This window comes from Theobroma cacao, chromosome 3, assembly GCF_000208745.1.
Source record: "Theobroma cacao cultivar B97-61/B2 chromosome 3, Criollo_cocoa_genome_V2, whole genome shotgun sequence".
Classification (NCBI taxonomy): Eukaryota; Viridiplantae; Streptophyta; class Magnoliopsida; order Malvales; family Malvaceae; genus Theobroma; species Theobroma cacao.
The window spans coordinates 17,245,679-17,261,684 of NC_030852.1; the positions used below are offsets into that span (position 1 = coordinate 17,245,679).

Here is a 16,006-nt window from a genome sequence, read left to right on the forward strand (position 1 = left end):
GCTGAATCAGAACAAGGTACTGATAATTTTATTTTATAGAATTATTTTAGTCCAATTTTGTTAGTAAATATTAGCTAAGTCCTCAATTTTCAATTATAATTTATTTATTTGTAGTTGTTTTTATAATTAATTTATTTTTAAGTTAGTTATTTTAATTTTATGTTATTTCTTTTAATTGTTTAATATTTATTAGTTTTTATATTTTTTGAAAAATTAAAAGTGATTGGGCTTAATTTTGGAAAGTAAGGTTTTGAAAGATTCAAAATCAGCTTGCATATGCTTTAGTATATTGGACATATCTCGAGTTACAGAACTTCAAATGATACGATTATTGAACCATTGAAAAGCTAAGAGACAGAGCTACAACTTTCATGAAGATCACTTTGCCCAGTGCTGCATCAAAGATAGAGAAAATCATGTTGGAAAATGGCTGTATGTACTGTGTCGGAATGGAAATTTGTAAAGAATGACAATTGATTTTTGGGCCTCTTATTACACTTTTAAGCCTAATTAAACCCTAGGTCAGCTTAAGGAACTTTAGGTTAAGCTTATTAGTATAAATAGGATATGTTTAACAACATTTAAGAGAACTTTTGGAGATTCAAGAAGATTGAAGTTGAGGCTGAAACTTTGAGATCAAGACGGCAATTATTGTTTTGTTTTCTTCCTTGGCTTTTATTTTTCTTGTTACTCTCAAAGGTTGAATTTATTATAATGTTATTTGTTTTTGCAATTATGAGTAGCTAATTTTCTTTTTCTAGGATTGTAATTGAACTCACATGAAATCTAAATTTTTAATCTCTTTCTTTCTTATTTTTAATGAGATTTGAATTGTTTATTCAAATTTGTTCTTAATACTTTTAATTGCTTGGCCACCAATTAAATTGATTTAGGAACCTAAACAAACTTGGAAAAGGAAGTTTAGAGTAGACTAAAATTGAAATAGCGTATGATCATATTAATTGATTTGCGTATAGGATAGAGATATACCTATAGGCCATAGGTAGCCAGATTAGAGCCTGAACTTAATGAATCTATTTTAATTTCAATTCACATAGGGATATAGTGTTTTGGTTAAAACATATATTTTTATAAGATAAGTCAGGAAACCCTTATAAATAATTTAGAACTCTAGGTTAGCAATTCACCCCATTGAAATAAGTTAAGAAAGAAAGGTAAGATTTAGATGAAGTGTGAGGGATATTATAATCCTAGGCTTGTTTGATTTGATATTTTCTTTAGTTATTATTAGTTTTGATTTTTCTTGATTGGTTTAAATTTTAGTTAATTAGTTTAGTTGAACAATTAATTTTGAGTGTTTGGATAAAATTAAATTGTTTTAATTTTAGTACTTAGTAAAATTTTAAATCAATTTCCTGTGGGATCGATACCCTGCTTGCCAATATACTATATACTCGATACGTATATGTCACGACCCAAATTTCGAGCCATGACTGGCGCATGGGCCCAATGGACATAGTCCACTAAGCCCAAGCAAGCCTATTAATCTGACATGTTCATCATTCCATCATAAACTACTAAGTCACATTTCATAACTTAGAATCAAAATAATATTACACATTGCCATCTCATACTGGCATACCAAACAAGTGTATATACATTGTCTACAACATGTATCTTAACCATTTACATTAGGTTCGTCTATACATAACAAAATAATACTCGACTTCCAGCGTAAGGACTCGGACGAATGTATAGCTACTGAATGCTGAGACACCTACCAAAAGATGGATACAAGTCTACAAGGACACTTCGTCCTAATTATCGACTGCCTCGTGATCTGAAAACATGAAGTTGAAAATGGTGAGTATAAACCCAGTGAGTGAACAAGGAAAGGAACAAGCAACAACAAGGGAGAATTTAAAATCATGATGCACTTGTTTCAAAACAATGCAATTTAGTTCCATTCATATTAAAAACCTACATCAAGCCCTTAAATGATTGATCATTTGAAAATCATGAACCCATACAGAACGAACCATTTGAAGAATGAAAGCTTCAATGATATGCAAGCAAGTCAAATACGACAACGAATTTTCGTTGCAGCGATGTTGGGATTTAGTTATTAGCCGAATGAGGGTTTTTCAACTGGCCGAGGGTTTCTCACTAAACCTTCTCATTTTAAACTTAACTCATTTAGTCCTTAATGTTGGAAGTCCATGCTCAAATATGGTAGCAAAGAAGTGAAAAATAGGGCAGCAATTGGACAAGATAGGAGACAAAACAGAGAGTTTTTTGCTGCAGCGAGATTGAATCTCATTGCAGCGAAATTGTAACCCAAAAACAGAAGGTTTCTCGCTGCAGTGAAATTCAGCTAATGAAACAAAGAGTTTCTAGTTGCAGCGAGATTCCTTTTCGCTGCAGCGAGAAGCTACAGTGACTATCTCGCTGCAACAAAATTCATTCTCGCTGTAGCGAGAACCAGTTCTGGTAAAGGTTCTCAAACTTGAGAGTTTCTCGCTGCAGCGAGATACAGGGCACCAAATGAAAATTTTCCTTTCTCCCAAAGAAAACCACCCTGTTGAAATGTTCAAAACCAATAAGAAATACATAACAACTTTCCAAAGTTTAACATACCGAATTTCACATACATTACATCTATATACATAACTCATAAATTTCTTATAACACACACATGTTTACGTATGTATACGTATACATATACCCATCACCATCATGCACACCATCCCATCATTCCCAGCTCATGCGCACTCTCTACTCGCACATGGCTAGGTCATCACCGGGTTATGCGCACTCCCTACTCGCACATAACTGGGTCATCATCGGCTTATGCGCACTCCCTACTTGCACATAGTCGAGTCAATATCATTACACAACAATGTATTCACATATATATATATATATCAACACAATGTGGTAGTGCATGAATCAATAATAGTCACATGTCACAACATGGAGACAATCTATCAAAAGCTTGTTCCCAAGGCACTTGTTTTTATGAAAAGCTTGATAATTCATTCAAATGTTTGGCAAATACATTATATCCCCAAAACAAGTTTTGAATGCAGTTCACTCACCGATTTATTGTTGAGCCTTCAGTTGACTCTAATTCCACCAATGATCCAATTGGAAGGATGGGACTTCATTAGAACCTAGGATCAAATTAGCATAAGCAATAGGTCAATTCACACACTATGAACCCTAAAAGCTATCTCTTAGCTAGCTTTCAATTGCCACATTAAATGGCTATCAATGTTCACTATCTTAATCACTAAAAAGTAATGAACATACTCAATAATAAAACAACTCATAATCATAATTACTAGCCATTATTCATAGCTAAAAATCAAGCTTAGTTCATCATTTACCCTAGGGCTCCTTTGTAGTCAAATTCTCTTCCAATTGCTTCTAAATCAATGGGGTAATTCTCTCTTTCTCTCTCTAAAATGCCCAACTAGTGAGAGAAAGTATGAAAATAAGATTTTTCAAGGGTTTTAAGGAGAAAGAGTGGAAGAATACAAGGGTTCTAGTCATGAGGGCTCAAAGGTATGAAAACTAGATCTAGAGAGAGAAAATCATGCAAGCTCCATATCAAGCTTCCATGGAGGTTTTAAAGAAACGTGAGAGGGAAGAAGGAAGAAAAAGACAAGCTGTTGGAAAATGGGAGAAGAAGCTGCTGGAAGAAGGATATTTGTAGGCCAAACTTATCCATTCCCTTAAAATTACGAAAATACCCTTGACTAGTTAGCTTGTTCTCATGCAACCTTTTGTACAATCTTTTTACTCCTTTGACACCGGGACAAGGTCCATAATGGTCTAGACATACTAGGGTTCATGAAAACTTAAAATTTTAACCCGAGATAAAAAATGACCAATTTGCCCCTATCGTGAAAATTGTCAAAATTTTGGTTTCCTTTCCATTTTACCCCTAATTTCACCATCCATTTATGCCTTAGGCCTACTTAGGTCATAATATTGTTTAAAACTTACTTTTATGGGCTTACTAAGGAAATGACGAAATTTTCCCTAATTAGGGATATCGCGTTTATTACTAACTACGAGTCTATAAAGGTCAAGGTCTCACAGTATACTTGCGTAGTAGAATTTTAATTGATAGGTACTGAGGTGCTTAGATCACTTGGTGAAATTCCTCCATCCCATCACGAACCTTAAGAAGAACAACCTTCTTTTCTCAATTCAAAAAAAGTCTCAATAATGGATGTCTTCCACCAAATGGTTAGAGAAGAACAAGCTGAAAAGGAAACAACTAAAAAGAAAGCACAAAAGTCAATATCTCCAAAAGAATCCCCTGAACCAGCTTTAGTTACAAAAGAACAATCTGAAAAAGGAAAAAAAAAACTGTTGCTGCTCCACAAGCCAAGTCTAAACCATCTGGTAAAGGCATAAAGACAATAGCAACCAAGACCAAATTCCTCAAGACACAAAAATCCTCTAAAATAGCTAAAAAAGCTAGACCATCAGCCATCTCTTCTCCTTAAAACCCCTTTAAAATTCCTGATAAATCATCCCCTAAACCCTCACCACAGAAATCACCTCCAAAACCATCTCTTGAACCCCTTAATGTTTTCTATTGCACAAATGAATCTACCCCTTCACACTCTTTAGAATATGATTGAGTGTCCTTAGGATTTGATGATGACAAAAAGGGAGAGAATTATGGTAGAAAGTATAGGGAAGGACTAGGGGTAATTTAGGAATATTGACTACTATTTTTATTTTCTTGCTGTTTTTACTTTGACAATTGAACAATTAAATTTGACTTTGCTAATAGATGTTTTTGAATGCTGATAAACATTGCTAGTTATGTTTTGGATGTTGACAAGTTGATGGTTGAATATTTAAATCTGTTATTAAAGTTTTTGTTGCTGCTTTGGTGCTAATATTGGGCTGTCATGCTGATGATTAATTTTTTAATATGATAATGTGAATGGAAAATGGCTGAGGATGTATATGAATGCTAATTATACTATATCTGTTGAATAATTAATGGCATAAATAAAACATGGTAACAATACACTGTTGATTGACATTGTTGAAATATTAATGAAAATCTGTCAACAGTCACCTACTATCTACATAAATATATTTTGAATATATAATGTCATTGTCTGTATGACATGAATAAAAAATTTGCTAAAATAAATAAGTAAAATAAGCACACACTAAGGGAGAGCACTCACTTAGGGGGAGAAATCCTCATTTTTTGTGCAAAACTAAAAAGATTAAATAGACACTGTACTGTTAATCAAGGAATGTTTTGTCATCATAAAAAGGGAGAAATTGTTGGCTCCATTAGTTTTTGATGATAATAAAACATTCCCATTCATTTATGTCTAATATTTCTACTTGAGTGTACAGGACAAGAATTGTATGCCAATGATAAATAAATTATTCCAAGGGACATATCAAAAATTATAGGTATAAGAAGCCAAAATTAATCAACAAAACAGAAGCTCCTTAGTTGAATAATAAAGGGTTAGTTAGCTAAAATTCAAGTCAAAAGTTGGTGGGCTCAAGAGTATTGAGAAACAGAAAAGACTTAGTAGACCAAGAAATAGGTTAGTCGACTAAAAGTCTACTGTCAGAAATTTGGACTTCAAGACAAAACCAACTTAATCGACTAAGAAAGAAGTTAGTCAACTAAGTGGTCACTGCTAGAAGCATAGAACAAAAGACAGAGACAACTTAGTCGACTAAGAGCATTCTGTCAAAAAATTTGAATTGTATACTAGAAGACAGATTAACGGCCAGAACTGTAACAAAACTGTTTTCAGCTGTCAAAAACTACCTAACACCTATCAGAGCTGATTTTCCAAGTATTTAAGAGGCTTTCAACAGCTAGAAATGTAATGAAGGCTTCCAAGAACAAAAAGAGCTCAAAAACTAGAAAATATTTTCTGTTCACTACACTCAACTCCTATCTTTGTAATTGTGATATGCACTTCACATTGTACCACTTAGATCAACCTTGTGATCATAGGTACACTCTTATCACTTCTCTCTTTGTATTCTTAGAGTGAGCGGGTCACTCTAAGGGATTGATTTAAGCTAGGATTGCTTGATTGAGAATAGGTTCTAACTTAACCTTAAAAAGTTAGGTGTTGGGTTTTAGTTGATCTCGATAAAAACCATTGTGAAAGGTTTTGGCTGAGCCTAGTAAAAGCCATTGTAAAGCTTGGTGAAAGCTTGTAAATTTCACATTTTATAGTGGATTGATTTGAAAAATCCTTGGTTGAACAATCAAGGTAGTGGATGTAGGTCTTGGACCAAACCACTATAAATTCTGGTGTAATTGTCTGCTCTATTTTTAGGTTTTCATTCATCTTTAAATCTTTCTTTTATCTTGCATTTGTCCCCTATTAGAAGTTAATTCTTGTAAAAGCCAAAAAGTGCTATTCACCCCCCTCTAGCACATTTATATGGGACCAACAAAAATAATCTAAACACTATAACCTTAACATAATAAAATAAACAGCTTTATTATATGGCTATGAATAATATTTAGATTAAATTAAAATACATGTCTCTTATGTATAACTTTTCATACAAATGTATTTTAATATCTCAATAAAATCATGATATCTTTACAACTAGAAAATAGATGTTTTCTTAAAACCAACTATTCGTGAATTATTAATATATTATAGGGCACCAAACATGAGAATATACTTGCTTTCTAGGGCACCATATTCTCAAATTCTTAATGGGAACTAAATTGACGAAAAAACCATAATATAGGGACTCGACTATACAAAATCTCAGAGTACATGGACTAAATTGACCAGTTTTGGGATAGAGGGACTAAATTGATGAAAAACCTATAATATAGGGACTTATGGGGTACTTTGACCGATAAAGAATACATTATCCTAAGTGATTCTCAAGGAGATATCCCATTCCTTCTTGGCATGTTTTAACTCATGCAAATCCTTAGCCAAGGTAGAATGAATATTTTGAAGAAGGATTTTTTTTAATTTCATTAAGGAATTAAGAACAAGTTTCAAGAGTTAAAATGATAAACACAATTATTGAGTAGGCATTAAGTCATGCTCTATGTCTTATTGGATATTGGATGATGAAGGATCAAATTATATCAAGAGATTGGCACTAAAGGGTTTAGCCAAAACTATTTGACTCCTTTTAACACTGATAGACAAATATAAATTATTTAATACTATCAAATTTAATAAAGGTATTTTTTAATAAAAGTCATTCAATATGATAAGACTTTTTATTTATAAGTTGGATTAATCTTATTAATATTTATAGTAAGAAACTTTTAAAATGGAAATTTAGATATATAATGAAAAAATATGCTCACTTAATTTGGTCGTTTAAAAGTTTTACAAACATTGATGTTTTTTTATATATTATAGATATTAGAATTATTCAAAGTTATTGGGTTTTTTCATGAAAAGGTTTTTTTAACGAGGCTCTTTCTACATGACGCTAGAGTTGGCAAGGATTAGAGTTAAGCTGTTTATGTCAAGTAAGAGTATGCCTCATTGTATCAATGTTTTTGGTGATTAATGAAGTTTTTCGCCTAAATTATTAAAAAAACAAAAAATTAAAATTAAAAATTATTTATATAATATATTAATAATTTGCTCTCTCAAAAAATATAAATGGTTTTTTATTGATTGATATTTATTTTTTATTTTTATTGCATTGACTTTTATTAGGGATTCATCGTGAATTATGGTTACGACATACGAGGTCAACAATATATAATATCTATTAAAGGTGAAATAGATTAATATGCTTGAGAATGGTATCCAATTAACTTTATTGATAATTACTTTTTTAGTTTATGAATTATTTTTTAAAATTTATTTTTATTATTTGTTTTATTAATTGGTAAGAATGAAAAATAAAGGATGAATAAAAATGAAAAATTTTATGTATGATGTATAATTATTAAAAAAAATGAATTTCATTATAATAATTTAATAAAAATCATAATTAATTATTTTTTCCCATTTAAATATATAATTGGTTAAGATAATAGAAAATTATCCAAATAATTGTTTTGAATGGCAAAGAAGAAAACCTCTTCCATTATATATATACATATGCTGATATTCTTATGAAATCATACACACATAGAGGCCTCAAGTTCAGAATATCCAAAAATGGAGAGAAAGCAAGGAGACCAAAATTTGTCCACTGAGGGGCAGTGGCTTCCCTCCTTTCCCTCTCTACGTCTCATTTCTCTATTCATTTTTGGATGTCTAGCCATTGTATTTAAACGAAACCTCTGATGCTAATTTCAAACTTTTTAGCTTCCAATTTGCTTTAAGAAATAGTTTAGTAAAAAATAACAACAGCCTACGTGCAATGGCACTGACAAAGCAAAAAATGGTTTAAAATTTCATCATGTAGGGTTCAAGAATCAAGATACCAGCAAATTTTGCAGAACTTTTTGTTTTACATAAAAAAAAATAATTATAGAGGTAATTACTATGAAAGTTGTCAAGACTGTATTGCTATTGGGGCTTGTTCTTGTTGCAGTTAGTCCAATTGTGAAGGCTAACATTGGTGAATTTGATGAGGTGTGGCAAAAGCGAGCTGAAGAAGCAAAGAAGGCTGCCCTGAGAGCCTATGAGCCCAATCCTGAGAAAGCAACCGATAATCTTAACAAGGAAACTGGCAAGTAAGCTTTTTATTCTTCTTTTTTCCTTGTTTTCTAATATCATCAGTAATATCTCTTCATTTTTTAACCCGATAGTGTAATAAAAATAAACTAGTGGTGGAATTAACTTGATTGCTATCAGATGTCTAAGATCAAGATTGGAGTCTTCAGGCTTAAAACACACATTAACAAACAGTTAGATATATAATGCATGTTTCTAATTTCTAGCCTTTATCTTTTGCTTATGCAGGGCCTTGAAAGGTTCCAACAGCACAAGGAGAAACCTAGGCAGATACCGTGGTCCGTGCCTAGCCACAAACCCTATTGACAGATGCTGGAGATGTGATCCCCACTGGGCTGAAAATCGCAAGAAGCTAGCTACCTGTGTCCTGGGATTCGGCCGCAGGACCACTGGGGGCAAGGACGGTAGATTCTACGTAGTCACGGATCCATCAGATAATGATATGATAAACCCTAAACCCGGAACCCTACGTCATGCTGTCATCCAGAAGGAACCTCTTTGGATCATATTTGCCCATGACATGGTGATTAGACTAAATGAAGAGCTGATTATGACTAGTGACAAGACCATTGACGGCCGCGGGGCTAATGTGCATTTCTTCCGTGGTGCTCAAATCACTCTGCAGTACATTCAAAATGTCATCATCCATGGCATACACATTCGTCTGTCGGTGGAAGCCAATGGCGGCATGATAAGAGACTCGGTGGATCATTTTGGTTTTCGCACCAAGAGCGACGGTGATGGGATCTCAATTTTTGGATCCCACAATATTTGGATTGATCACGTCTCTATGTCTAGATGCTCTGATGGATTAATTGATGTTATTCAGATATCCACGGCCATAACCATCTCCAATTGCCACTTCACTGATCATAACGACGTAATGCTACTCTCAAGGCTTGCAATGATATCCTTTTTTGTGAATGTTTAACATGAGTCTGAAATTGGTACTCAAGTGCATGCATGCTTGGCTTGTAAACGCACAGGTGATGCTGTTTGGAGCAAGTGATAGCTTCTCAGATGATAAAATCATGCAAGTGACGGTTGCTTTCAACCATTTTGGCCAAGGATTGGTGCAAAGGATGCCAAGGTGCCGATGGGGATTCATCCATGTCGTCAACAACGATTACACCCATTGGCTCATGTATGCCATCGGTGGTAGCAACCAACCTACCATCCTTAGCCAGGGCAACAGATTCATCGCTCCCCCCAACATCGCCTGCAAGGAGGTACACTACCTAACATGTATTATCAAATCCATCAAACGCATGGCGTTCTTGTTGTACAATCAAAATGGTCTCACAAAGAAACATTGTTTGACATGCAAATGTAAAGGAAAGAAATCTTTTTGCATGCCTGTCATAATTGTGCATTTGCTTCTGTACAAATTTATGATCTTGTGTTAATATGCTGCAGGTTACCAAGAGGGAGTATGCGCCAGAGAGTGAATGGAAGTCATGGAACTGGAGATCTGAGAATGATCTTATGATGAATGGGGCATTCTTTGTTCAATCTGGGAGCCCAATCAGCAGGGGCAACAGACAAGATGTGATCAAGGCAAAGCCTGGGACATTTGTAACCAGGCTCACACGCTTTTCAGGCGCTCTCCACTGCTTCAAAAACAAGCCATGTTAATCTGCATTGTACACCATAAACTGAACCAAGCACAAGCTGTAGCTAGTAAACGGCGGAGAGGAATAACAGGTCCTCACCAATCTAGTTTTCTACTTTAGTGCTGTTTCCATGACACAAGGTGGAAAATTTTCTTTTCTTTCTTCCCCTTGATGGAATTGCATATACTCTGTATATATATAGTAAATTTTTACCAATTGGTAAATTAAATTCTTGCCCTTAGTGGGATTTGATTTACTCTGTAGCATATTCTTTTTTTTTTCTTTTTGCATTTCATTTAACAAGAACTAGTGAAAAAAGTAATTAACATCAGCAGGTCATGTGTGAGCTGTTCGGAGAAGAGGGTTGGTACCAATCAGCAATGTCCTAATTCCTACACAGAATGAGCTTTACCTACCAACTAATCAAATTGAGGAAGAGAGAAGAATCAAAGCTGCTCCATACATTGTCATCTCAAGCTCCTAAACCCGAAGCCAGTTAAAAACGAAGACGTTGGCGGTGTGGTTGATTATCCAAATGATAAAGAAATTAATCTAGAAAACATGCTCTGCTTGTTTAAACTTAAAATAGAGTCAATTTACGAGATGATTCAAGTCATAGCAGAAGGAAAGGAAGATGCCAAAAAACAATAGCCAGAGCGAATTTTCCATAAGGACCTCCAGAAAATACTGAAGGAATAACTTACTCAGGGTAGATAAAAAGTATCATCCTGGTTATCAGTCGTTATATCCAGGAAGAACATGGCATCATGGTCATAGACCATAATACCAAAAAGGACATTTACATGCAGAGAAATAACCAAGAAGACTAGCAATCTGTAGAAGGAATGATTACATTTAATCACTTTATGCCAATAAATAAAATTTCAAAAATTTCAAGTAGATTCATGAATGTTACTGATACATCTACAATGACAAAACCGAACAGCCTGCATCACGCTTTCCTATGTATAAATCAACTATATGAAACAAGTTAGAAGTCTCGGTTGAAACAATTTGCCAATATTTGTTGTTGCTTGTGCTGCCACTCAATCTTGGATTGAAGCAACGCACACCAGAAATGTTTCCTCGAAATAATAGGCACCAAATGAACCACTTCAACGTTTCTTACCTTCCATAGCAGGATTGAATTACTTCTGCCCATTATTTTGTAAAAGTAAATAAGCTCCAGAAATAATGTACTTCACCCCAGTCTTCAGAACATGAACTTTAGTATTATCATGTCATCAATCTTGCTGGTAAACTTCTTATGAAAATCTATAGTCCTAGCGTACTTGTTATGGAAGAAATCATGCCAAGAAAAAACAAGAAAGAAAGCAAGAAAGAAACAAATCCACAGATGTGCTGAACCATATATCTTTACCAAAATCACTAACCTTATTAATTGACAGTCTCCAAATTCTCAAATATTCATCGCCAAGGAACCTCAAGTTGAAGCAACTTGGTGAACTGCAGAAGAGGAAGCCTTTTAAGACCTATTCCCACAATGACCTAGAATGAAGAGTAAGGGGAGAGGAGGTGTGGAAAGACACACCCCGTTCTGCAACTTTTACACTATGAAAAGAGGTTGAGTATGCATATATTATAAATTTATAATATAAGCATAAGCTTCAATATGCAGAACGGATATAGGGGTATACTATGCACATCCATGTGGAAGCACCTACATAAACGCATCTGAATGCAAAACTATTACACTCACCTGAGATGTCTTGAGTTCTAGTTCATCCCACTCTAAAGAGGGATTGCTTCCTTCTACTATCCCTGTTCCAGCGTATATTAATGCACCAAGATCCTAAGAACTTAAACTGGTCAGAATTTTTTTGGTAACAGTAATTTTATGTTAACAACATATATTAGAGTTCTTTGAATACAATTTAAAATGCATTATTGGCTCACTCAAAAAGTAAACACATAGGCTGATGATCTTGTTTGTGATCACCAAGAAGAAAAAATTTTAATATAAAATATTATGAAGCTTTAATGATGCTTTCGTGCTCACCTTTTCCACTAGTGCTGACCTTATACCAACAGCAAACTCACTTTCACCTCCACCAAACCAACCAACTGGTCCAGCATACATTCCTCGGTCAAACATTTCTGAAGAACAAAGTTGAGGCATCAAAGTTTAACAAACGAGTAGCAGGCAAACATTAGTTTAAAAAGAACATTAATTGGTAGCCTATTTGCCTGCTCAAATATGGAAATAGTTGCATTTCCTTTTAATATTGATGCCCAATTGTTGAAATACATAGTTCCTTCAATATCAGTATGGCAAAGCGGGAGAACAAAATAGTTAATCAGAAAATAAATTTACAAATCTAAAGGGAGCAATGGGCACTAATCTTGGTGTTACAATTGAAATCAGAACAACTACAAATCATGCTTCTAGAATGTTCATAGTATGAACCTCCAAGAAAGAACCATTGCACCAATTTTTGAACACCTATGCGAAGAGCAGACTATCAAAAACCACCATTCCAATAATAACACGCATTTAGAAGTTGATCATGTAGATTCCCTCTAAGAGAGTAATATTTTCTGATAGCATACCTCTAAAAGAAACTAGCTAACAAGTGTAAGAGCTGAGAACCAAAGTGGCAAGGCATAGTCAACTGAGAATCACTACTATTTTCGCTCTTATTATTTTAGTTCCATATCTAGAAGAAGCTATATCCTCAAGAAACCATTTTTTGTTTTTCCCTAGCTCAAGAGAAGAATTCAGGCTCTTTATGAGCACATAATCATGGCAGTTAATCTCTGAGAACTTTAGTCATTTATTAGAAGGTTATTTTTCCTACAAATTCAACCATGCAATTAGAGAAAATCATAGAACATAGAAGAAGGCTTTGGGGGAAAGGAGGGCACACCATGTTTTCTCTTCTGTTAAAAACTAATCCAAATATTTCCATATTTCCTATGATCAATCTAAGCTTTTGAGACAGATTATTTTCTCTAGAGTTTTAAACATCTAAGGTTTTGAGACGGATTCTTTTGTCTAGAGCTCTAAGCAATAAAATAAATGAAGCACAAGATGTTAAACAGAGTCTAAGTTATCTTGTCAGAAAAGAAAAGGAGAAAAAAAACCATTTATCTTGAAGAACAAATAAAAACATATTATATATATATATATATATAATATTACCAGTTTCTGAAATGAAAAGACGTGCAGTTTCTGTTGGAAATCCACAAACTGCTGGAGTTGGGTGAAGATAAGACAAGATTTCAAACTGCATAGAAACATTAGAAACAGAAAAGATATCTCATAATCAGAATTAGAGAGAAACTACCATCCAGATCCCTGATAAATTAAAAGTCTATATCTGGAAACTACTACATTCTAGAATCAAGGAAATTTTTAGCATGGAACTACAAAGAACAGTTTATGAAACAGATAAATTAGAGTATGGAACTAAAATTTATCTTATAAGAACTCTGAAGGAATTTTCATTATTTGCCATATGAAATTTATAATATTTACCTCATCATCTTCCCTTTTCAGGTTACCAGCCAATTGGGCAAATAAATGTTGAATTCTTCGAAGTTTTCGTACTGTTTTCTTTGGCTCAACAACAACTCTGTCACATACAGACTGCAAGCAGAAGAAAGTAAAACAATAATTTTTTATCCCACTTTTTATTCTTTATTATTAAGGGTAAAATAATATCTAAAAAGATGCTTTTCATTCTGACTCTTTGAGGCTTGATGTTCTATATATTTTATCAACATATTTAATAAAATATAACTGAAAATCTTTTGATTTAAAGTTTTTAAGGATATTTAATATTTTATCAACAATGGTTCCAGATAAGCCTAGATATGACATGACAATTTCACATTGCCACTATGTTAGTAAATATCGTGGTTTAAACAAAAGGGTAGCTTCTCATGATGGCGTCACCACAGCCATGCCCTTATCATGAGACCACTCAAACGGTGGTAATGCTTCCATCTTTGACATTAGGTGATATGTTTAAATGCAGCAGAAATGATATGTGACAGAATTGGCAAGTGAATCAACCAGAATGATCCTAAAATGGAATTTTAGCTACAAACAAATCTTAACTGTTAGGAAGAAAGACATTTCTCTGCCTAGAAAAACAATGCACTTGACAATTTGAGATTGTAGAAGAAAACTTGCCTCTAATTTGTTTTGTATGCTTTCTCGTACTATAGTAAACTCCAGGTGGTCCTTGGGACTAAATGATGTGCAGCAAGACAAGATATTAGTTTTGTGGTGTCACAAACAAAGTGACAAAAAAGAAAATTATATGAGTAATGTAAAAAGGCATTCAACAAATGAAAGTTTGGTAAATAGTTTGGAGTAATAAAAAGAACCTGGAAAGTAGGTCATGCTCTATTTGAAGATCAAGAGTTCTGGATCCACCTCTAGCACGGGTCCCAGCCATAGCCTCACTACTAATGCTTAGCCATTTTCTGTGAAATAGTTGCTCTGGCTATTCACAAAAGTTTGTATAAGTCAAAGCAAGAAGAAACCTCATAAAAGTTGCATCTTAAGAAACTTTTGACGCTCAAAGCAATTCAAAGCAGCCTAAGTTCACCTAGGGGAGAGATAGGTTACAAATTTCCAGTTTTCTGCATCATTGCTTCATGTACAATAATACCTCACACCAAAAAACCTCTTATCAAATCAGAGAAGGAAAGGAAGAAAAATTCTGAGCAGCCATGACATCGGGTCCAGGAAGTTCAACAACAGCATAAATTAGTGTCAGACAGCAACAGCGAATATGAGGACAGTGTTGATTATGGTCAATTATCACTTTGCAAAAGGCATAAACTATTTGGTATCAATAAAAGGAGGACCAATTCGATGAAAAATCTGAGACGAGTACGTGTGTTGTAAATAAAAATTAAACATGGAATCTATTATCAACTGCAGTGGAGTAGCAAGTGGAAAAGGAGTATTACACACTTCATAAACTTTACTTTCCTTTTACCTATCCTTAAACTTCAGTCATGTTAATCTCAAAAGCATACCCATCAAATACCATGCAAAATTCATCTTAGTAGGAAAGATACTGGACAAACATTTTGTTAAAGGGGAAGAAGAAAATATGATCATAAAAATACAGAAAAAAGCTGCAGAGTAGAAAGGAGTTCTGTATTACACGATGAGATCTGCTGTCACACTTACCGTGTTTCCTATAAATGCTGGTGCATTAGGTGGCTGAAGACAAAACTGGTAAGCATTTTCTCCTTCAACCTGCAGAACTATGGCTGAATGACAATTATCTTAACTTGATGTTACAATTTAGAGGAGTGAGAGAAGAAAAGAATACCTGCAGACAAGCTAACCATGTTATAGGATCGATATCTGTAGCAGTTAAAACCCTGCTGCTACGTGCAAGCACAACCTAAAATTTCAAATTAAAATGATTAGTCAAAAACCACAGGTAAATAGTTTGGTAATGATGGGTGTGAGGCTACATAAACAGTAACCACTCAAGGAACAACACCTTAATGAGTGGTGAGCTGCTTCTGTTTATCGTCTGCAAAGCTCTCTTAACAGCAAGATCCCAATGCGTCTTATTGGGAACGTGATTATTACTTAGGATGAGTTCTCCAGAAGCCTCTTTCCTCAACATTACAACAACTGAAGCAACCTTCATTATTGAAATCTAATTAATAGGAAATACAAGATAAACCTCTCTCAAAGCAATTATATATATATATATATATATATATATATATATATAT

At 34.0% G+C, this 16,006-nt stretch overlaps 2 protein-coding genes across 2 annotated transcripts; one reads left to right on the forward strand and one right to left on the reverse strand.

The window, feature by feature from the left end:
- LOC18604606 (probable pectate lyase P59) lies at positions 8,273-10,526 on the forward strand. Its single transcript, XM_007037167.2, has 4 exons — positions 8,273-8,656; positions 8,886-9,537; positions 9,644-9,886; positions 10,074-10,526. Exons 1-4 carry the CDS (start codon positions 8,466-8,468, stop codon positions 10,290-10,292), a joined length of 1,305 nt encoding a protein of 434 aa, XP_007037229.2. The 5' UTR covers positions 8,273-8,465; the 3' UTR covers positions 10,293-10,526.
- On the reverse strand, positions 11,106-15,918 carry LOC18604607 (isochorismate synthase 2, chloroplastic). The gene is made up of 11 exons (XM_018117046.1): positions 15,766-15,918; positions 15,589-15,663; positions 15,444-15,512; positions 14,627-14,745; positions 14,430-14,487; positions 13,770-13,880; positions 13,434-13,518; positions 12,291-12,388; positions 11,991-12,083; positions 11,665-11,737; positions 11,106-11,495 (listed from the first exon to the last, which is right to left on the reverse strand). The coding sequence occupies exons 1-10, from the start codon at positions 15,916-15,918 to the stop codon at positions 11,699-11,701; spliced, it is 900 nt and encodes a 299-aa protein (XP_017972535.1). The 3' UTR covers positions 11,106-11,495; positions 11,665-11,698.